Source organism: Podarcis liolepis (genome assembly GCF_965112155.1).
Source record: "Podarcis liolepis genome assembly, chromosome: 5".
NCBI lineage: Eukaryota > Metazoa > Chordata > Lepidosauria > Squamata > Lacertidae > Podarcis > Podarcis liolepis.
The window spans coordinates 52,076,656-52,099,974 of NC_139556.1; the positions used below are offsets into that span (position 1 = coordinate 52,076,656).

General features: G+C 42.8%; 1 protein-coding gene and 1 long non-coding RNA gene across 3 annotated transcripts in view; one reads left to right on the plus strand and one right to left on the minus strand.

Annotated features, from left to right (window-relative positions):
- Positions 1 to 255: 255 nt before the first annotated feature.
- The window catches only part of LOC310707663 (pancreatic lipase-related protein 2-like), a 28,698-nt gene continuing 5,634 nt past the window's right edge, over positions 256 to 23,319 (minus strand). Inside the window, exons 1-14 of one of the 2 annotated variants that reach the window (XM_083504981.1) lie at positions 22,587 to 22,723; positions 15,715 to 15,801; positions 13,062 to 13,110; positions 11,438 to 11,592; positions 9,970 to 10,095; positions 9,423 to 9,557; positions 8,196 to 8,325; positions 5,778 to 5,894; positions 5,582 to 5,695; positions 5,347 to 5,465; positions 3,954 to 4,083; positions 2,632 to 2,743; positions 1,378 to 1,545; positions 256 to 912 (exon numbers count right to left, since the gene is read on the minus strand). In XM_083504981.1, the coding sequence (XP_083361107.1) occupies positions 849 to 912; positions 1,378 to 1,545; positions 2,632 to 2,743; positions 3,954 to 4,083; positions 5,347 to 5,465; positions 5,582 to 5,695; positions 5,778 to 5,894; positions 8,196 to 8,325; positions 9,423 to 9,557; positions 9,970 to 10,095; positions 11,438 to 11,592; positions 13,062 to 13,110; positions 15,715 to 15,717 (1,422 nt within the window). In that variant the 5' untranslated portion in view covers positions 15,718 to 15,801; positions 22,587 to 22,723 and the 3' untranslated portion in view covers positions 256 to 848. Of the gene's footprint in view, positions 913 to 1,377; positions 1,546 to 2,631; positions 2,744 to 3,953; positions 4,084 to 5,346; positions 5,466 to 5,581; positions 5,696 to 5,777; positions 5,895 to 8,195; positions 8,326 to 9,422; positions 9,558 to 9,969; positions 10,096 to 11,437; positions 11,593 to 13,061; positions 13,111 to 15,714; positions 15,802 to 22,586; positions 22,724 to 23,319 lie in introns of those variants that run through there. The other variant, XM_083504982.1, reaches the window with a different exon arrangement.
- On the plus strand, positions 1,561 to 3,946 carry LOC310707714. Its single transcript, XR_014526684.1, has 3 exons — positions 1,561 to 1,897; positions 1,966 to 2,040; positions 3,615 to 3,946. It is a non-coding gene; the product is annotated as an uncharacterized lncRNA (long non-coding RNA).

The window sequence follows — 23,319 nt, forward strand, 5'->3', positions numbered from 1 at the left end:
GAATAACTGTCTCATGCGTTTTAGTCATGTGTAATCAGATATGTACAACAATTTCTTTCTTTATGAGGAATTAGTTTATAAATTTACTGGATAGATAGATAAATAGATAGATAGAGAGATGATAGATAGATAGATAGATAGATAGATAGATAGATAGATAGATGGCATTCTCTCACCATTTATAGACTTTTGTAGAGAGAATTTGGGATTCTATCACGGGTACTAAAATAAGAAAGCAAGCAACATTTTTACTCAGTTGCAATTTCTTTATTGTGGGTTTTTTTTGCAGCCATTCATTAATTAGTCTGACAAAAAATGCATACATACCCCTGCTCTTCAGCTAAAAGGCACACAGCTATTGTAACAGAAAATAATATAGCATCTCTACGAAGCACTAAATACAATATTTTGTATGAGGGTTCAATATAGTCTGGAGCAGCTATTGTTATGTACATATCATGCTTTGCTACTTGATGCTCAAAATGTGAGGTGGGATGTCTCTGTAGAAATGTGAGCAACAGATTCCTATTAAACATACACATATAAATACACACACATTTCACCATTTGGACATATCAATTCAATCAATTCAGTTCTGGATCTGGAATGAACTCCCAGCATACATCAAAACATCCATTTTTTATGTCTACAGTACTTTCATGTATTTAGAAGCAGATCAAAATTATAATGACTTCTTGTTTTAAAAACAAACCATGATTTTGCACAGGGCAGACTAAGAAAGAAGCACAACTATGTTTCAAACCTTCAAGCTCTTTCAGTGGCCAAGTGAAAAAAGCAGTTCTATGTTCTTGTAGTTTACATATACATAATCTGCTTCCTTTTAATGCTCAGCAAGGTGTAAGTATTTGAGGAACTCCATGTGTTGCTGTCCCACTGCCACAAAAGAAGGATCTGGGAGAGAAAAGGCAGAAACCACCATGTCAATAAATCTCTCACTTCCAATAAGTTTTCCTTGCCCCTCCTCAATATATTTCGCTGAATGTTGAAAAGAAGCAGAGATAGCCAAGTGTGAGCATAAGACTGGTAAGTTAAGGAATGTACATGATTTTCTCAACTGGAAAGTTGTGGTTTGTTCCAACAGAATTGTTAATCATTCAAGTACTCTTTAAAGCAGGAATGGGGAGCTCTGGCCTTGACTTCTGAAGAATCTCAGTGGATGCTGTGACTGCAGGGACTGGTAACTTGTAATTTCTGCCTCCTGCATTGTTTTTGCTGCATTCACAGCACCAAAGTGACCTCTCTAGGGCACAAGCCAGGGCAGTTTGCATGGAGGTCCTGGGCTGCCCAGATTACGAAACCTCCTGCCCCTGATGGTATAAATCATGAAATCAAAACATTCAGAATAGCCATACTTACTCATGCCCATCCTTTCCACGGACTAGGCGCACTCTTTCAGCTCCCAGTTTAGCCCAGAATGAAGTGAAGCTCTTCTTATGCCAAATAAATACAACTCTTGAAGCTTTTACAGGATTAATTTCGACACTGATGAGCTTTGAGTAGGTTTGCCCTTGGTTAAGGCTGCCACTGAAAATGGGCAAGCAATGAAAGTCATTAGAGAGCATCAATATAACAGTTGTGCTTTGCAATTGTCAATTTAATAGTCAGGTAATCTGCGGAATTATTGTTGCTCATTCACATTTCGTGTCACTCACGTACATATATTTCAAGATGGATGAGCAGGTGAGGCTGAAAGCCTGACTTGTTAAAGATCACCCAATAAATTCATGACATTGTTGCACATTATTATTACATACCAACTTCTAAAAGAGGGCATCAAGGTGTTATAAAATCTGCTCTGAACTTTTACAGTGCTGTCCGTTCTCCATTGTAAGGACTGGTTGATCATTTAATTGTTTTAGTTGTTTGTGTTATTTAGGCATCATATGATAAGTTTAAATTGAAACAGCTTCCTCTCTAATCTGACAACTTTCTGTTTTTGTTTAGGATTTCTTTTAAGAGAAGCAGGGGTGGCAAAAGACACATACAGAGAAAGAGAGAGGCACAGTCAAAAGAGTAAAAGTAGGTTCCATATTTAAGGTTAAAAATTGTTGGTGTCCATAGCAGCCCTATACATTCCTCAGAGCACCAGCAGGCTGTGGATTGTCATACCTGCAATTATTTAACTGTGACAGGCAGGGTCGTCTTACCCATAGGCAGTAGGGGTGTGGGGCACCTGAGCGCTGAGCTCTCAGAGGTGCCAGGCCAAGAGTCTGGGGCCCAAGTGTAGAATCTGGGGAAGAGCCCGCCCGTCGGTCAGAGCACCGCGGTGGACTCTTCTGCTGCGGGCGGCTCTGCACCACGGGTTCAGGGGTAACCGAGCCAGTGAGATGCTGAGGCGGCCAGCCGGCTCTGCCCTCCTGCGCGCCTGGGACTGGGCAACCTGGGGAGGGGCACTGGGTCGATGTTTGCACCCCGGCGCCGCATATGCTTAAGACAGCCCTGGTGACAGGCAACCGAAACTATGTGTACATTAACATCACAGCATATAAACAGAACAGCTGACTTGTGAAATATCTGCACACAACTTATAAACATGTTTAACGATGATTAATTGAATCATGTATGAGCAAAACTGCAAAACCTGCTATTTCACTATATCATAAAACATACCTCCCAATTTGGTATTCTTTTGTCTTTCCATCTTTCATTTGGAAAGCTATGTCAATTTCTCCCTTCACGCCTGTCATTCCAGATAGCTTGACCGATATATTATATAGCCAGCCTACACAATAAATATATAATGAATCAAGATATGAAAGTAGGAAGAGCAAGAACTGCAAATAGAGAGGAAGAATTCTATGCATTTAGCATTCATCCCTGAGGCAAATGAAAAAGCAACCGTGGTTACTTTAATAGCCTTTAATTTAAGAAATTTGGGGAGAGGTGAGTTGAACAAGACTTTCATTACTTGAAATTTGGATCCAGGCCACTGTTGCTGTGTTGGTTCGAAGCTTAGATTACCAAAATAAATTTAAAGGTGTATGATTTTAAATCCACTGCAGTGTGGGAAGAGCTTAATTTCTTTAATTGTTAAGAAGCTGGTGCTATATTTGGCCCAGTTATCCCCCCCCCTTGAATTATAAAACTAGCAAAAAGAAAGGGGGAAAAGAAAAATGTGCAGTGCCCAAATGTGTGAAGTATTTCACTGCCTTTGCCCATGTATTTTGCCCATGAAAAACAGCATTTATTTGTACCTCAATCATCAACATTGCCCAATTAGACAATCCTAATTAGGAATGGGAATTTTATGTTTAAGAAATGAATCTCAATGAGGTCAGAGAGATATGCTTCCTGGTTATGCATAATTAGGATTGCAGCATGAAGGTGTGTGAATATTATCCATGCATATGTGATTGCTTCCTGTGCTTGTTGATATGTGATCGTTAATCATTTCACACATTGAAATGCTGTAGCTCAGTGACAGAACACGTGCTTTGCATGCAGGAGGTCCCAGGTTCTATCCATGGCATCTCCAGGTAGGATTTCTGTCTGAAACCCCGAAGAGCAACAGCTAGTTAGTGAAGACTGTACTGAGTTAGATGGACCAATGGTCTGACTCAGCATAAAGCAGCTTTCTATGTTTCCTATCGAAGGTTTCACACTTGGAGAGAGAGAAAATTGACCAGGAACTTTGTAATCTGTTCCTTGCAACTTCAAACACATTCTTGGGGCTTTGTACAAGGTCACCTGGGATAAGAAAATCCACAGCAATCCTCCCTGCAGTGTGTTGGCACTTGGAAATGATTCCAGTTGAAAACATGTTCATTTCTCTTCATGGAAAACAATGGGGAAGTCACAGCTATGTGTCGTTTTGATTCCCAAAACTGTGATCACTGCATGGACTGCTGAAAAGAGTCTTGTATATGAACAGATTTCACGGCAATGACACACATGTGTATCTGTACTGAACTGACTTTAATTTGTGCACTTACTGGTAAATGGCTTCTCAGGTGCGGTATCTAAAAAGTACTTTGGGTTGTTATTCCTCAGTTTATTTTGGAACCGATCAGCATAGTGGCCCATCATTGGACAGCCTTCTCTGGGGCATGGAAAGCAATTTCCCTAGGAGAAAATAATGCATTGGTCAAGAGAGCATTTGCTTTTTTCCATTCAAACATTTGTTATGGTGTCAGTTCAAGTATCCTTTGTTGCTGTTCCGCCTCATTGTCTCAAACTATGAGGGGTATGAATTATTATTTTTGTTCTGCAATTTTCCTCATACTAACCTGGAGTACTCAATACCTGCAATCCTAACCCTGAGTATTCAAAAGCAAGTCTGGTTGAAGTCAATGGAACTTAATCCCTGGTAAACAAGGTTTGGAGTGCAGCTGATTCATGGGATTGTAACCAACATACGTCTAACTTTCTTGTTCCATCAACACAAGGTTTCTGCTTACACAATGGATCATTCTCCCCTCTCCTCCACCTGCACACTCCCTAAATCTGTTCTAATGGTTCCCCCAACTCTCCAGGAAAGATCTGGGGAGGGCTTGGGGCATGCCTGAGGAAGGGGGAGGGGGAAGTCCTGTTGTGCAAGCAGAAATCCTTGCACTGATAGGATGTGGTAGTTGAATTGCCCTTAATTTCTACAGTGAGAGGTCTTGGTATTCAAGGCTGCCTGACACTCACATTCTGCTCTGAAAGTCTTTGTGCCTAACCCTTGATGTGTACGGAGTCTGTGCAAGTTTATGTTTAATATTACATAAAATGTTGGATATTTTAAATGCATTGTATTCAAGTTACTGTAAAGAATGTTTAAGCACATGGCCAGTATTTTTCCATGGAACTGGTGTTTTTTCCACTCAAGATGAGGCAGCTTGAGGTTGTGACTGAATCACAAGGTTTGAATACTATTACATATGTTTATATATGCTAATGAAATTGCTTGTGTGTGCAAAAACTATGTGTAGTCTCTCTCTCTCTCTCTCTCTCTCTCTCTCTCTGGGCATTGGCTCAGCATGTAGCAGGAAGGAGAAAGAGAGACAGAGCGTTTTGTATTCCTAACTACATTTTAGTAAAATCTGTTCTCAAGTCTCACACTGGGCTCAGTCAGTCTGTGAGAAAGAAGTTTTGTAAGATTAACATTTGAAACTTGAGTTCTGCTAGTAAAGCTTTGAAAATGCAATTCTTCTATGGAATAAAATTTAGATGCAGAATATTTATTGATTTCATAGATCTGTAGTACATGCTAGGCCCTGCCCTAGTTGCAGAGTGGGGGTAGAAGGCCCCTCATTGGCGCTGTGCCAAGTCCTGTGTCCCTTGCCAAGTCTGGTATTGGCCCTGCTATGCTGATATAATCTAATCAAACTAGACCACCATGCTTACCTCTTGGAAGGATTCATATGATTCACATGGGTAAGCAACAAATCCTCCAGGATAGACAATGCTGTACTTATAGTACTCATGGCTTCTTGAGTGGTGACAGTTTCCAACACCCTCCATTTCTGCCAAAAAGAAAAAAGAAAATCTGGTGTCCCCAGCACACTTTCAAAACTTGAACTATGCCCACTGGTCCAAAAAGTTTTGCAACCCCTGCTATAAACAATGCAGACAGGCTTACCTGTATCAAAGTCAGTTTCAACTAGTGTTGTATTCTTATCATCACATCCTGGCATAACTCTTCCACCATTGGGGTAAAAGTCAAGATCACCAGTGGCATTGAACATACCAAATCCTGAAACAGATTCATAGGGCAATAAATGGTTTGCTCCATGCTTCAACTTTCAGCACAAAATCCATGTGTGTTTGGCAGTTACCTATTGTGGGAAACTTTCCAGCATTGGTATGTATGACATCCACAAATTGAGCATCAGAAGGATCCAGCCTGACCATATCAGGGAAACCTTCAAAACCTATCCCAGGTGGATCCAAGCCTAAAAAAACATAAAATAATCCAGTTTATTTTAGCAAACCAAATCCATTAGCAAACCTGTTTTGTTTTTTCTGGGTCCAAGAATACAACCCATCAACTCCCTGACCATTAGCCTTGCTGCTTGGAGCTGATGGAGGCTGTAGTCCAACAACATTTGAGATCCTAAACTTGGGAGACACTTCTGCATCCTGATTAGGAATGGTAATGAAGGAGATTTTTCTGTCTCCCTTTATCTCTGTGTTAGGACTCTATTTGGTTTTTTAGAGCTCCATATTTGCTGTGTGCCAAGGCTCCGTGACCCACACTTCCCTAGTGGTTAATAAACACATGGACATAAGTATTTAGGTTTATGGGTTCAAATAGGCCACAACTTTATTGGTTACAGATGTGAGTGGTTTGGCTTAGGCATTGGGTATAGCCAGACTATATCTCTACTCCTGCCAGGAGTCCATCTAAGGGTAAACCACCAATAGGGGGAGCCCTATCACTTACATCAAATATGGACACCCTGAGGGGTCCCCATTGGGGTCATGGCATGGCCCTAGCCCACAACCAGGCATCAGAAAGAATCCACACCCCCGGATACCCTTAATCAGGAGGGGCAGGTAGAGGCTACAACCTCCCCTCCATCCAAACAAAGGCTTACCCAATGCCTAAGCTCACAAAGTTGTGACGATTGCTACAAGGTAGGCGAAAACCAAATGGCTGGTGCCAATTGGCCAAGTGGAAAAAATTCCTACCCAATCCCAGCAGTATTGCAGACAACATTTGTCCATAGCAGGGTTGTGTCATTGCAAAGCATAAAAAAGAGGGTGGGTAGGGAGATTCGGCAAAGGGTGAGAGAGGAGAGGCCCCTGGCTGCACTGTGGTTTATGTTTCCCACGGCCATGCCCCTACCAGTGCTGATTGGACAGCAGGGCCACCCCTGGGTGTGGCCCCACCCAGTGCCCATGACGTGGTTGGGATGGCACGAAGGGGGTGTCAATCTCTGCCCCCGCCAGATCACTGCAGCAGCCTGGATGCCTGGCTGCAACCCCACCCACTGGAAAAGGTGAGCGACATATTAGCAGTGCTCTTCAACAATCCATATATGAACCCTCACCAACTCCTCCTAGTAGAAAAAAAAACAGATTGTTTTAAGTGGAGATTAAGAAAATTCTGTATTCGAATATGAAAGGATAGAAATTGAGAATACATGAAAGGAGACTAGCTAGGTGGAACAGTATCATTTAATTTTAAGTTAACATAGAGAAAGGATATATTAATAATAAATTATTAATAACAGTTGCTTGTAGAAAGGTAAGGAATAGTTTAATTAATCGAAAATTAATTAAATTAGTTCTTGAAGGATGGCAGTGTTTAATGACATATTATTATAATGAGAAGGTTGGGGTAGGTTAGCTAAGGATCTCTGATTGATTTCAAATGATGACTATGGATTGTAATTGCTATGGGAAAGTTGTTCTAATCCTTTGATTGGTTGTTTGTAATCACAGGCTAGCATAGAAGTGTATAAGAGTTCATGCTCCTGTATGTCACTTCATAGCCTCTTTATTTTTTGGGCTGTCCCTGTGAACATTTTTATTTCAATGAAGGCCTATATTTTTACATGCAGCCTGCACCCTTTTCTTTGGGTTTCTGGAAGTGCTACCTCCGTTCTAGGAACCCCTTTTAAATTTCTTCAACAGTAACATCTACACCAGGCCTTTATGCTGACACAGCAAATAAGGCTCAAAATGATGGTCTGCTATCACATGAAACTATAGAAACCTCCTTGCCCACCCAGTATCTTTTGTCCTAAAAATCAGGATAAAGCACATCTACTCCCTGTTGCTAGCTCCTTCCTTTTCACTCCCACCTTCTTTTGCCAATCTTCTGCATGGCTGGAATGTGGTGAGAAAGATGAAATGCAGAATGTATGACATCTTTTTCAGTCAGCTATACTGATATGATGTAAAGCTTTGCCTTGCAATTGTGTTACTGTGCATTTTTATCAATGGTCCTTATACTTCCAGCATTTCCTAGTGATGTTGCAGCTGAACGAGCTTGGTAAGCATCTGGTTTGCCTTTATCAATCAGATGAGATCCCACATTTTCCCACTGAATATCTTTCACCAATCAAGCTTTCTCATGTGGCATTCACACCATCCATTTAAAGCACATCTATTGTCCCCCAAACAGAATCCTGGGATTTGTAGTTTGCTATGGGTGCTTGGAACTGTAGCTCTGTGGGATTAAAATACAGTTCCTGGGATTCTTTGGGGGAAATGTGCTTTAAATGCAGTTTCATAGGAATTCATACCAGTTATTCTGCCAATGCCTGAAAATTGTCTGGTATTGCCTCGAAGTCGTCTTCCTACTTCTCCAGCAGTGTGAGCACCAAGACTATGACCAATGAGGTGGATCTTGGATGGACAATAGTGATACACTTCCTAGTGATTCAAGAATGGGGGTGGGGAATATATAAGCTCAAATGATTAGTAAAGGAGACATCATTCTTACATTATGCAGCAGAGAGTTTTGCACAAGCGCTGTAATGCAATTGACATGGACTCAGGGCTTATATTCGCACTGGCTGCATTGAGTGAACTGGATAAGTTAAGGATTCTTCGGCGGGGGCAGCAGAAGCAAGGTGGGGGGCACTTCCTGTTTTTCCTCAAGCAGTGAAACGAGACATACCGCCCTTGCTTCAAAAGATGAATAAAACTGTACAGTATGTGCAACTTGTTGGCAGTGCAATAAAAGCAGAATGTGAAAAAATGAATGCAAAGATTACATAAAAGGGTATAAAATGGGAACGGAAAGAAATCTAGGACGCTACATACAAAGTTGGTATCCATTTATAGCATGCAGTAATACCTCATCTCAAGTACATTTGACTTGCACAATTTTGGCTATACACAGTTGAAGGTGGACTGGTAGGGTTGTTCTCTTGAGACTCCATGGAACAATTCGACTTCCTGCAAGTATCCCTAACACTTCTAGAGTCAGCACAGTGAGCAGGCCTTCCCCAAGAGACAAGGCCAAGAGCTTCAAAGCACTTTTCACAGTGGGTAACCCCAAGCGGTCCTTGTGCGAAAAGAGCTCTGAAGCTCTTAGCCTTGCTTGTGGGGCAATGCCCACTTAGCGCACTGGCTGTGGGAATGCTGAGGGTCCTCTCTTTCCCTCCCCCCTTATAGAAGGCAGGCTGACTAGTTGTGGGGTGGATCCAAGGGTTTGGCAAGATGCAATTTCCACATCTATGCATAATCCCTGGAACTGAACTCTTACATAAGATGAGGTGCACCTGCATTTGACCTGGCTGAATTCATATGGGGAAGTTTGTGCTACTATAACAAAATAGATTTGGGATTTTATTTGAATATACTTGGGTCTGCTATCTGCTTAGAATCTTCTTGCATGTATAATGTTTCTATTATATGCATTTTTATTTTCTATACCTATAGAGAAAAACATAAAATTTATTTTTTTAAAAGAGCTGATTTAGTAGGATATAGTATCTGGCTCTGAAACGTAACATCATACTTACCGCTAAAGTGTTGATAAGATAAGCTGTTACAGCCCCTAAAACACGAATGTTGCTTGCGGCTGTGAAGTAGGTACATTTGGCACCATCTTCCCAATCTACAGCAATGCAGTTTACGTTCTCCACCTTCACCAGCAGCTACATCACATGTATGTTTCAGAAAAAGTAATATGTTAGAGGTTGCTAATACAATCAGAAACACTGGAGGTTCTTTCAAATGTACTTGATCACCAGTTTCAAAGGATCCAAAAACTAGGTAGTCCAATCTCATACCCAGAAGCTGGGCTAGCCTTCTGCCCACCTTCCACAGTTTAGCCTACGCAATCCAGGTCACAGTGCACAACAAGTAGACAGCAACTGTACAGTAAGGTGTGATTTTAGAGCAAGACACCAAAGACTCTTGCAAACCAATGCATCCCTTGAGTTTGAAGAAGGCAAAATGACCTACTGATTCCCATTGTTATTATTGTGAGCCTGTGTGTTTGCATAATGTTCACCTGTTCCCCATGTCCTAACTGAAGAAGGAAACTAGTCAAGATAAATCTCATACCAAGCACATCTCCACAACCCAGCCATATTTTCCAGTACTGGTAAATCCATGGATAACGAAGTGAGTTTTCCTCAATGGAGAGAAATAAGAATTTTGAACAGTTGATTTTTCGGTGTATAACAGTTTCTGTTGGGAATTAAAAATATAAAATTAATTTATTTTAAGGATCTTCAAAGCAAAGAATGTTTTCTCACTTATTCTCAGGTACCAACATCCTCATAAAGTTCTACTGGCTAGAATTGTGCTTGATTTTTCAACTGTTGGCACTAATGTCTTGTGAAAAGATCCTAGAATCTGAGGTTTCCAAATCCTCAAGTGACTCATATGCTCCTTGGCAATACAGATTTCAATGCTAGCTCATCTCTAGCCTGCTTTACAAGCGTATATATCTCAATTCCTATACAGTGGTACCTCGGGTTACAGACGCTTCAGGTTACAGACTCCACTAACCCAGAAATAGTACCTCGGGTTAAGAACTTTGCTTCAGGATGAGAACAGAAATCATGCAGCGGTGGTGCAGCAGGAGTGGGAGGCCCCATTAGCTAAAGTGGTACCTCAGGTTAAGAACAGTTTCAGGTTAAAAACGGACCTCCAGAACGAATTAAGTTCTTAACCCAAGCTACCACTGTAATGAATTAGTTATCCACCAGGAAGAGTGAATATGTCTGTATCAGTTTCTCTCAGTTTCTCATTTTCCCAATCTTCAGCTTTCCATATTTCCACATTTGCAAGCTAGTTTTTTAATATAAAAAAGTTATCATGAAACTTCTTCAGCATTTTACTGCCAATTTCTCCCAATAGGCACATTTTTGTATGCAATTTGCCCAAAGTACACATTTTTCCAAAGCATTTTCTTCTGTTATGATGCATTTTCTATGTTATTTTCAGTAATATATGCAATTATGTGCACACTTTACATGAGTAGATGCACTTCTGTGCACATTCTTGGCTGGAGAACTGCACTGCAAAATTCAGAGGAGTGTGAATTTCAAAGTACGGTTGCATTTCAGTTTGTGATTTGTTTTGGAAAGCGTGACAGGGGAGTTAGCTTTCAAATGAGAACTGAATTGACTTTCTCTCCCATCCCTCATTAGCAATTATATACCACAGGCATAGGCAAACTCAGCCCTCCAGATGTTTTGGGACTACAACTCCCATAATCCCTAGCTAACAGGACCAGTGCTCAGGGATGATGGGAATTGTAGACCCAAAATATCTGGAGGATTGAGTTTGCCTATGCCTGAGATACCATTTTCAATGTGGAAAGAGCTTCATAGTTTCTGTCATTCACAGGCATGGCAACCCTGTCAGATGGTTGCTGTTATACAAATGGTGAGAAAAGGAGGCTGAGAATCTCTGTCTTAGCAAATGCCATTGTCTGATTAGACAGGATCAAGCCTAGCACATACAGGCATACACATATATTGCCAACAGTTCTTAAATAAACAATTAAAAAAGGTTGTCTCACCTGTGAAAGATTCCCAGTCTCTCTAGTGAAAAGCAAAAAAGATATATTCATGCTTTCAGGAGATGCTGGTAAGCCAAACAACTTTCTCCCAGGTATTCCTGACCAAGGGGGGTTATCAGAAAAGCAACCCAGATCTTTATAGCAGACTTCATTGGCTAGAGAGCATGCAAGGCAAATTGTTAAGTACATGGTATTCACCAACATAGTATCACCTATAGCATCACCTATTACAAATGTCTCATATTATTATAGTGAGTTTGATCTACACTTACAGGTAAATGTGGTTAGGAATACTGTCTAAATTTTAGTGGTATAAATTAGCCTCATATATCCAACATGCTTAGCTCTAGTTAATGCATGAAGGGGTTAAGACCATAGATCAAGCTATTCTGCTAGACTTAACTAGGTCACACACGCTTAACTTGGAACAAAGGAAGTCAAGTTTCTCTATTCACTCCCTTCCACCATGTGAATCTGACCAGAGAAGTTGTCTGGGCTAATCACTCCAAGCCCAGACCACATGTTTAGAACTATTTTACCACCAATTTTGAAGCTAAGCTTTACTGCCTCTCTTCTCTTGCTGCTGTATGGAAAAGCACATGAATCTGACCTTTGAAAGTGTTTGTAAGTAAAAAACATTTTTAAACTTTCCAATCTGCATGGTCTTTTCTGTGCTAAAGGGGAATACAGGGGGAACCTTGTAAGTAACTTAAAAAGGGATATTTTAAAAGTCTAGTTGCCTACATTCCCATGCTTTACTTTGCTGGAAGTTTTGTGATTTTAAATCTCTGCTATAGCTCTCTTACCAGACAGGAATTCAGGAAATTCTTCTTTTATTAACCAAAACCAATCATAATCAACAGTTTTATGCACTGAGTTTCATGTGAGCCACTTAAAGACAATTGTAATTAAGCAATATAGAAACTGTTGAATTGAAATAAATTATAAAGAAGTTAACCATATCTTAATTTCCATTAAAATCAATGGGATAGGCTAGACATTACTTAAGTAGCATAATCTGCATTTGACCCATTGCTCTTGTAAGAATGCATATGTTTAAATGTGTGTCCACAGATCGTTTTACGGATGTCTCTGGTTGGATGCTGTAAATGTGTACATGCATAGGTTCTGTGCAGAAACCTAATAAATGTGTAGAGGTTGACAATAAAAGCCTATTCTTCCTCCATATGTTTACTATCCTGGAATAAAGGTTGTCCACACAGAACTGTAACAAAAGAGCCTGGTTGTCACTAAATTTCAGTCAAACATCTCGGAAGTATTGCCACTAGTCCATCTAGTTTACTACACTGACTGGCAGTGGCTCTCCAGGTTTTCAGGAAGGGAATCTTCTCCAGTCCTGCTTTAGCAATTTTGTGGATTGAATCTGGAAACTTCCACATGAAAAGCAGATGTTCTACCACTGAGTTGTGGCGCATCCCCTAAATGTCACATTGTCATGCCACAAATTGCACAGTGAGTTTCTAGAATGTTTCAGTCTTTGGTTCTCTGCCAGTCAAAAGGATGTTGATGCCATTTGGTGGCAAACTGGGAGAGGCTTTAGCTTAGTTTGTCTAATCATGAAATTGTTCTCTTGAAATACATAATGTGTAAAGTATTGCCTCACCTTCTGCTGTGCCAAGGAGGAGGAAAGCACCAATCCAAACTATAGGAATCTGCAATAAATTTAAATATACATGTTATACAATGTTAAATATACATGTTATGCAATAGATGTTATACATCTATGCTGTGGCAGTTTTACTATTCCAGAACCACTCATTTGCTGAAACAAGTTACTTAACAGTGCAGCCAATATCAGCACAGTACAAGGTCCCCTTCCCCCATGACCTTATATCCTTTCCAGCTAGACATGAAATACTGTGGGTGCTGTTTATTCTCTTCTCTGTAGCAAATATAACTGGGATGCTTTGGGGCTTAGATATGTGACACAAAAAAACAAAGCCTGTCTCGATGGGAGACTTGAGCTTTTAAGGTGGAGACTGTAAGCCCCTAAGGTGGCGAGTGAGTTGTTAACAATACCAAGAATACTTAGTACAACAAAAGCACTGTTGGACTGTTTGCATCATGCGGCGATTACTGGACAAGATGGTGAATGAAAATGGACCAGAAAAGATGAGGTTAAAGAAGACACAGATCCTTTGGAGAATAATATTGATAAAGGACTGCCAGAACTGGAGAGTGGAACGCTAAAGCTAGAGGCAATAGATGGTGAAATGGAGAGGACCTTCACACAGGTGCCTAGAGGAGTGAACCAATCAAGGGGTGGAGTTAACGATGTTAGAGGAGTGCAATGAAACCACGGATGGAGAGATTAAGAAATATTCTGAGCTGGTAGAGAAAGAGCTGAGAGAGAAAGCATTGTGTGCTCAATTTGGAGTGAATTTAGAGGGAAAAGCTACCAAGCCTCTGGCAACATTCCTGAAAAAAGAGTGAAAGAAGCAGAAATGGAAGGAGTTAAAAAAACAAAAACAGTTCAGCTATGGATCACTGTTTTAATAAAAGACCACGGCAGAGAGACTTCTGTGTGACTAAAGATGAAGGATATATTACTTTTCTACATGGAGGAATGGTTCTTGAAGTTTTTGGAAGTATAGTTGTTATGCTGGACTGGGGAAGACTTTTTGACACTTATCAATAATAATAATAATTGGAGAAGCCCTTTAAGACTTTTTGTTTGAAAGGGGAAATGAATGAACTTGAGATGTCTGGGAGACTGGGAAAATATCACCTAGCAGAACGAGGAACAGCTGCATTTCATTCTGGAATGAATACTTTGAATAACCTTTATATGTATATAATTGACAGAGAATTGGAAGCCCTTTTTATTTCTCCCTCTTTCCCTTTTTCTTCTTTAAGAAGAATCGTGCTGCCCGGACACTGAAGCCCAGCGCCAAGGGCCTTCTGGCGGTTCCTTCGCTGTGAGAACCCAAGTTACAGGGAACCAGGCAGAGGGCCTTCTCGGTAGTGGCGTCCGCCCTGTGGAACGTCCCCCCACCAGATGTCAAAGAGAGAAATAACTACCAAACTTTTAGAAGACATCTGAAGGCAGCCCTGTTAAGGGAAGCTTTTAATGTTTAATAGGTTATTGTATTTTAGTGTTTTGTTGGAAGCCACCCAGAGTGGCTGGGGAAACCCAGCCAGATGGGTGGGGTATAAATTATTATTATTATTATTATTATTATTATTATTATTATTATTATTTTGTTATTTTTATATTCCTGCTTCTTTTTCTTCTTTTTTCCTTGTTTTGGTGTCTTCTACTCTGGATCATTGAGGGGATTGTACACACATGAAGGTAAAGGACCATGTGTGAGAGGCAGGGAAGGGAAGATATCTCAGACTGGGAAGCTGGAAGAAGAAAGGGAAGCTCCCAGGTGAGAGCTGGGAGAGTTCTGAGTAGTATAAGAGTTAAGATTCACCCGTGAGAAGGGAGGACTTTTTATTTTCTTTGTTCTTTACTTTTTTATATTTTATTTTTAATTGTATTGTATGATGGCGGAACCCTCCTCTTGTGTTCCAAAAGTCTTTGGGCTTGTAAAACCCAGCAAAGCACTTGTAAACCAAGGCAGGCAGTAGTATCAAATACAGTACATGAAATACCTAATTCTCATTCCTGGCCTCCTACACTATGGCAGTGCTTCTTGGAATTGAACCAAGATAGCAATTAAGAAGCATAGTATGGAGTGGGTGTGAGAATCATACTGCAAAATATTTGATATGAATCAGAAGGCACATGAATGTGGAGATGTCATTAGTTCACCACTACATAGCATTAGTCTTCCACATAGTCTTCCACATAACCTTCAAATGCTAGGAATTCTGGCATTTCCTTTTGGATCAGTTTACAGCAGTAAACTGCTGTCATACCTCGTATTGCGTTAGGTTCATGTTGCATCTTTTCTGCTTGTGAACGCGGCAAACCCAGAAGTGTATACTTCTGGGTTTCACCATGTGTGCGCGTGCAGAAACATTCTCCGCGCTCTGCGCATGTGCAGAAGTGTTCTATTGTGCCACACGCTTAGAAGCGCTGCTCTAGTTACAGACTTTTCAGGGTGCAAATGGCACCCCAGAACAGATTGAGTCCGTAACTAGAGGTACCACTGTATTTATTAAAATATCATTAGTTGTCTTTCCATATTAAGACTGGATAATAAAACCTAGTTTCCCAGTTGCATTTCCATTCTCTTTACAGAAAATAGTATTTTCCACATCAAATAAATTACCCTGAACATCAGTATGTATAACCATTCACTTACCATTCTAAAGCCTGAAGTTCAAAAATGCTGTGAAATCTCCTTTCAGATGGTTCTCTCCTGCTGCTGTGCTATTCCATCCTCTCCCTCCTGTGCATATAAGAGAGAGGGAAGTGACAAAGAATATTCTTCCGGAAATGATATGTCTGGAGAAGATCCAAGTTGGTAGGAGTGTATTTTCCTTCTATGGATGCTAACCATGCAGTTTTATATGCATGAAACAGCCAGGCAGCTTGTAATATTTGGGCTTCTGCTATTCCTTCCTGCTTGCTTCACCCTCCTGCCTCTGTCATCTTTGACTCATTGTTTGTGGACCGACTCCCTCTGAAGTTTCACCATTTACTTTAATAACAGACATAGGAGGAGCTAATATTTTGTATGTTACTTCCTGAAGTCACATGTTTATTTAAATTGATGAAAGAGACTGTGGGGATGAGAAATATGGAGTTACCTAATGCTTCTTCATCTATGAGTAAAGAGTTATCCAGTTAGGACCCAGGGCCTGTGCTACTTTTGAAACTTTAATGGGGAAGGCCTGTAGCTCAGTGGTATGAGCATCTGCCTTACATGCAGCTGGCAACAGGTTCAATCCCCAGCCTCTCCATGTAAGGCCTGTTTCAAATCCTGGACAGCCACTGCCACGCAGCGTACACCATCCTGGGTTGGGTGGGCCAACAGTTTGAAGTATAAGACACTGTCCTGCTAGCACTCCAATTGGAGAATAGGCTTTACCAAATGTGTCATGGACTTTGAAGATGAACAAGCTCAGGGTGAAAAGGAGAAACGAGCTAATACGAAGGCACATTTGGCAGACCCTCACAATGATCAACTCTGCCCAGAAACCTATGTCCCCACTGTGGAAGGACATGTGGATCCAAAACTGGCCTCCACAGTCACTTACAGACTCACTGTTAAGACTGTTTTCATGGAAGACAACCTTACTCAGCTACAAGCGATCACCAAAGAAGATAAGACAGCTTTCTATGTTTCTAGATGTGGTTGCATAATTTCCTAGTCCTTTAAAAATAATTTCGGCTGTGAATAGCCCTTGCAGAGAAAATAACTCATGGTGTAGCAATACTGAAGGGGGGAAAAGAAACCAGATGCTTTCTCTGCGAGTTGGTGGCCATTTATTACATACTGTATGTTAATATTTCCAAAATGGAGAATATTGTGCCTGCTGCATCAGTACAGCTCTGGACTTCCTGACTGCTTTCTCTTTCTAAAATTATGTTTGTTTGTGCCTTATTTCCTTTGGGTTATGAAGACTACTATGATAGGGTTTGGGACGCGGGTGGCACTGTGGGTTAAACCACAGAGCCTAGGACTTGCTGATCAGAAGGTCGGCGGTTTGAATCCCCACAACGGGGTGAGCTCCCGTTGCTCGGTCCCTGCTCCTGCCAACCTAGCAGTTCGAAAGCACATCAAAGTGCAAGTAGATAAATAGGTACCGCTCCAGCGGGAAGGTAAACAGCATTTCCGGGCGCTGCTCTGGTTCTCCAGAAGCGGCTTAGTCATGCTGGCCACATGACCATGCTTAGTCATGCTGTACGCCGGCTCCCTCGGCCAATAAAGCGAGATGAGCGCTGCAACCCCAGAGTCGGTCACGACTGGACCTAATGGTCAGGGGTCCCTTTACCTTTATGATATTGTTATGGGTTTGCAGGGGGCAAGGATCACCACTAAAATTCCTGGGTGCCAAGTTCACCCCATAATTTCTGAAATTGTAACCTGAGGTACCACTGTACTAGACGCTTCAGGTTACCCACTTTCGGGTTGCGCACCACGCCAAACTTGGAAGTACTGGAATGGGTTACATCCAGGTTTTGACACTCACGCATGCGCAGAAGCACTAAATCACACTTTGTGCATGTGCAGAAGACCAAATCGTGATCCGCGCATGTGCAGATGCGGTGCTGTGGGTTGCGAACACTGCGGGTTGCGAACGTGCCTCCTGCACGGATCACGTTCGCAACCCGAGGTTCCACTGTAAATGTGGGGCTTGAAGTCAAGGCAGCTTCCTCAGGAGATGGTTTAGAGAGGTGTTATCTAAGAAAGCCTCTCCTGCTACCAGAGGGGAGGAGTTGTGAGTGGGAGCCGGTTCCCACATTGGCAGGGGGGCGTATTCGGCCCCCTGCATCAATTTCCCGGCTGCTGCACCGCGCCCATCAGCCAGCCAATAGGGGTTTAGCCACATTCAAGCAGCCACAGCAGCACTGTGCCCTCATGCTGCTGCCTGGAGTCGTTGGATCACCCGCCCACCCTCCCTTTAGGTCAGATTTATGCTTTTGACCTTGCTATGGACTTTGGTTGGTTGCCCTACCCCTCCCTTTGTTGGGTATTCTGTTAAAGGAATCTGGCAGTCATGGATCCTGTCCAATGCCCTGCTGGTGGCTAAGGCCATGGCATGATCCCCGGTGACATCAGGGGTAGCTTCCAGTTGTATTTGCATCAACAAGCTTCTACCACTGGTTGTTAACCTTCGGATGACTCCCTGCTGAGTGGGGTAGAGTCATATATAGATTGTTTGATCCATTGCCTAAGCCAATACCACTCACATGCTGTAACCAATAAAGTTGTGGCCTTCTTTAGCCCATTAACCTAAATACATGTGTCCTTGTGTCTTATTTATCCTTATGTGGGTGGTGGGTCCTCGACTCACAACAAAGGCGTTAGCAGAGCCATTACCCTGACGAAAAGGGAGGCTACCAGGGGACATGATGTCTCCACAGGAAAAAGTGCCTTTTGTAGGAGTCTTTTGAAATGGAGGTCACAGAGAGATGGTGAAATGCTGGCAGTAGAACAGGATGAGTTGTTTTCTGCAAAGACTTCTTAGAATAAGTAGGAGGAAGTAGGCAGAACTCCATGCAGTGCTGGCTAGAGATGGCTGTACTGAGAGACTGGGAGCCATGACTGTTTTGCACTTAAGTTTGCTGAAGCTATGAGAGGACCAATGAGAGACACTCTTGGGGTATAATGTATAATAAGCATCTGGAACCCCTGGAATCTTATATAGTCACTCAGTGGAGATTCAGGTGGTGTGTAACAATATGATACAGAAGATCCCTGGTGAAGGAATGAGAAATTGGCTAAGTGGTCACTGCCCACCCTTACAAGGGGGCCCAACACAGCTGGAGGTTGGCAGTGTCAGCTATCTCCTCCCCTGGCCACGCTGGAAGATGGCAGCCTCCCTGGACCGACTACGGAGGCACCATGCAGCAACAGCCATCCACACTGGAATCCCCAGTTAGCGGATAATAGTGAAGAAAGTTGAGTGAGGATCATACAATATAATATGAATAAGAATACTTATTTGACATCTGGGAAGTGGAAGGGGGAGATGATGTTCATATTTTCCTTTGTATGGAGGTTATTGTGTTTCATTTATGTGTAGTACAGTATTGCAGTTTCTAATTACTGGTTTGCTTTGGGCATTATATGACATCCATCCAGTCTAGGAGAGTGTGGGTGGCGGAGGTTACATCTCCTGTCTCACAGTTGATAGATAGTAAACAACTGTATGAATGTCCTAAGTGCCATTTAAAATACCCAGGGCTGGCCTCACCATTAGACAAGGTGGAGTGTCTTCCTCAGGCAGCAGACACTGGGCAGCAGTGAGTGATACTAAGATGTTGTGGTACAGGGCTATGTGTACTACATGTGGGCTGTCCTAAGTTTACCTCACACTGCCCACAGATATGGTGGAGAATGCTTTCGTCAGTCTTGAAGGAAGATTCAGCTGCCAGTCTGACTGGCTTCTGTATGTGGAATTGGGAGGGGATGCCATCTTGCCTTTCACCTTGGGTCAGCCCTAAAACTACAAACATCTGATGCATACGGTCTCCTAAGGTTTTGCAACTGTTCCCATGGTTAATGAGGCCTTTGCTTCTTTGCAATACTTTGTAAGCCTCAGGATGTCATTCACACCCTTCTGATTGTCATGCTGATAGAAACCTAATAACCTTACCCATGAAACACTGATATGACAACAGTCACGGTATGGGGCTCCTTGTTAAACACATTATCTGCCTTGCTAGGGATACCTGTTTCGACCAACAGATAATTAAATCTTATCATTTTCATCAAGGGAGAAATGAACCTGGGGAATGAGAAATAGGTACAATGCACAAAATAACTACAAACAAGCACAACTCATCTGCCCCCAAAAGGTAAGGCTCCATCCATCTAGAGAAGGGTCACAGAAGCCTACCATTTCTAAAATGGCGACAAACTCAAGACGAATGCATATTTCTCTCGTGTGTGTGGCTGCTGTTTTAATTCCTGCCCAGCCATTGTGCCTTTGGTAGAATGCTCAAATGAGCATTTCATAGTGTATCTGAATGCCATTTCAACACATAACCCCACCCCTCAGATCACTCAACTTGTCACAGAGAGTTCAGGTAGCCAGGCGTGTACAATGAGCTCAGACACAAAATAAGTCAGTCAGTGCTTATAAAACTTTATTTGCATTTTGAGTGTGGCAGCTCTTTCATAAATGCCTGAGTTACCGCCTTAGGGTTCATTAGCCCCACAATTATCTTTCAGGCAGTTTCACCTGAAGTACTCTCTTCCTCAGCGTATTGTAGATTTTGCCTTGTACTGTAAAGAGCTGAGTTCAAAACATGTAGAATGCTTACTGACTAAACAAACAAACACTGTGGCTTTATTCTTCTGTGGCATTCATTGCAATAAAACAAGTGCTACACTGAGGGACAGGCAGTTGAATTAACTCCCTGTGATTTGGCTTATATTTAAAGTTTAACAAAAGTGTTGCTAAAGTAAGAGTAGGGCCCAGAACTGAAACAGGGGCATGTTGCAGACCCTGCTTTTGTTCCCTGGTCTCCCTGATTGAATGAACCGTTTCTGATGGCAAGGAGCTGTTTCAGTATGTAAGTACAGACTTTCCCCTTATGTTTGCTCTGAAGAGCTGTCATTTCTCAGGATTATCTTAAAGGTACTTAGGGCAATGGAGACTTTATGCAGCTGTACAATTTCAAATAGTACACATATCTGTAAACTCCTGGTAGATGTATGGTGGGGGGGACGCCAGGAAAAAAATTTTCAGCTGGAACTTGCCAGACAGTTCTGGGAACTCAACTGGGTGACATTGCCATTACAGTGGTACCTCGGGTTAAGTACTTAATTTGTTCCGGAGGTTTGTACTTAACCTGAAACTGTTCTTAACCTGAAGCACCACTTTAGCTAATGGGGCCTCCCACAATTTCTGTTCTCATCCTGAAGCAAAGTTCTTAACCTGAGGTAATATTTCTGGGTTAGCGGAGTCTGTAACCTGAAGCATAAGTAACCTGAAGCATATGTAACCTGAGGTATCACTGTATAAGAGAACAACGGAGGGGTTCATGGTGAGTTCTGGCACCTTTTTTCTAGAAAAATTGCACTGGGGAGCGGGGAAAACATGACCCACTACAGCTCCATGATATCCTTTCTAGTATTTATAGTTATGCCTTTCCCTCATCAGAGATACACAATACAGAGATACACAATGGAGAAGCAGAAAAACAGGTGTCTATTGCATACACATACAGTGGTACCCCGCAAGATGAATGCCTCGCAAGACGGAAAACCCGCAAGACGAAAGGGTTTTCTGTTTTGGAGGCACTTCACAAGACGAATTTCCCTATGGGCTTGCTTTGCAAGAAGAAAGCCCATAGGGAAATCTCCGGGGACCTCTTTTAAATGCTGGTGGTGGGGAGCAAAGCCTTTCCCCCCCTCCGGCCTTCAGAAGAGGTCCAGGAAGGCCGACGGGGGCCGAAAGGCTTTGCTCCCCACCGCCAGCATTTTAAAAGCAGTCCGGGATAGCAGGGAAGCGCTTCCCGCTATCGCGGACGGCTTTTGAAGGCAGGCGGGGGGGGGGAGCAAAGACTTTCGCCCCCCGCCTGCCTTCAGAAGAGGTCCAGGACCTCTTCTGAAGGCGGGCGGGGGGCGAAAGTCTTTGCTCCCCCTTGCCTGCCTTCCCGGGAGAGCAGAGAAAGGCAGCATGTTTCTCCGCTGTACCGGACGGCTTTGGAAGGCAGGCGGTGGGGAGCAAAGACTTTCGCCCCCCGCCCGCCTTCAGAAGAGGTCCAGGACCTCTTCTGAAGGCGGGCGGGGGGCAAAAGTCTTTGCTCCCCCCTGCCTGCCTTCCCGGGAGAGAAGAAAGGCAGCACGTTTCTCCGCTGTCCCGGGCGGCTTTGGAAGGCAGGCGGTAGGGAGCAAAGACTTTCTCCCCCTGCCCGCCTTCAGAAGAGGTCCAGGACCTCTTCTGAAGGCGGGCGGGGGGCAAAAGTCTTTGTCCCCCCTGCCTGCCTTCCCAGGGGCTTTTACATTGCCCCGGACAGTGGAGAAGTCCTCCGCTGTCCCGGGGTTTTTTAAAATGCTGGGGGTGGGAAGAAAAGCCCTTGTCCCCCCCCCCCAGCCTTCAGAAGAGGTCGGGGGACAGACTGTCCCCGGACCTGATCTGAAGGCGGTTTCCATAGGAACGCATTAATTGATTTTCAATGCATTCCTATGGGAAACCATGCATCGCAAGACGAAAAACTCGCAAGAAGAAAAAACTTGCGGAACGAATTAATTTCGTCTTGCGAGGTACCACTGTAGTCTAAACCAAGCCTCAGATACCACAAATGCATTAGCTAAAAATGTGGGGTCTTTTGGAGCTGTTCTAATATTAATGGGCATGCAATCCGTATGAGGAGACAGCCTGAAATGATTACTTGTTGAAATGAAAAACTTGCATTTTACAAGTTTATAAATGAAATACTTGGAGAAGGGCCCCTCTAGTGGTGAAAGCAATGCATTTAACTGACAAGGAAGAATATTTTTGTAAAAACCTACAATAGCAAAACAACAAAAATCCCAGCGGTGTAGCTATCCACTTGGGTGTCCAGTGTGGCGCATCTGCTGTGCAAAAGGGTGGAGGTGGGGTGAGATGCCCTTGGTGCGGGGCAAGGCAGGGCACGCTGGAATCTCAGTGCCCCAGCTGCATTCTGCTCCGGCGCCCTGCAGGCCCATGTTGCTTTTTCGAGCAGCGCGGAGACTGCAGGGAGTCCGCCCGCCCCCGCCCTCTGAGCTTTAGAGTGGCTGAGGGGGAGGCAGCAGGCAGACACAAGCCCCACACTGCTCAAAAAAGCAGTGCGCCCCACCCCACCCCAGCTACACCCCATGCTTTTTTCTGGGGAGACACAGGGGTGCATACCCCATAACATTTTGTGAATCTAAGTTTGGCCTCATTGAGGGGCGGTATTTGAATATGAGTAGGAAAATTAGAGTACCCTTAAACATTTTTTTTAAAAGAAAAAAAGCACTGGCTGCTACGCCTCTGAAAAAACCTAAACCAAAAACCCTTTAAAAACCCCGTATGATTAGTAAGAATATTATGGTGGCATAAGGTTTTGCGGTTGTTAAGGCTGGACCTTTCTCGAGCAATGGGCCTTCTAAGGCCCTCTTGTTCTGAAAGTTATAACTCTAGTGATGATGATAACAAAACATTTAAGGGAACCCATTTTTAAAAGAACTGACCAATGACACCTATAAAGGAAAAATAGTTTATTCTGCATTCTCAGTTACAGCTGGCAAAATGTGTGTTTCATGCAAAGTGCTCATGTGTGT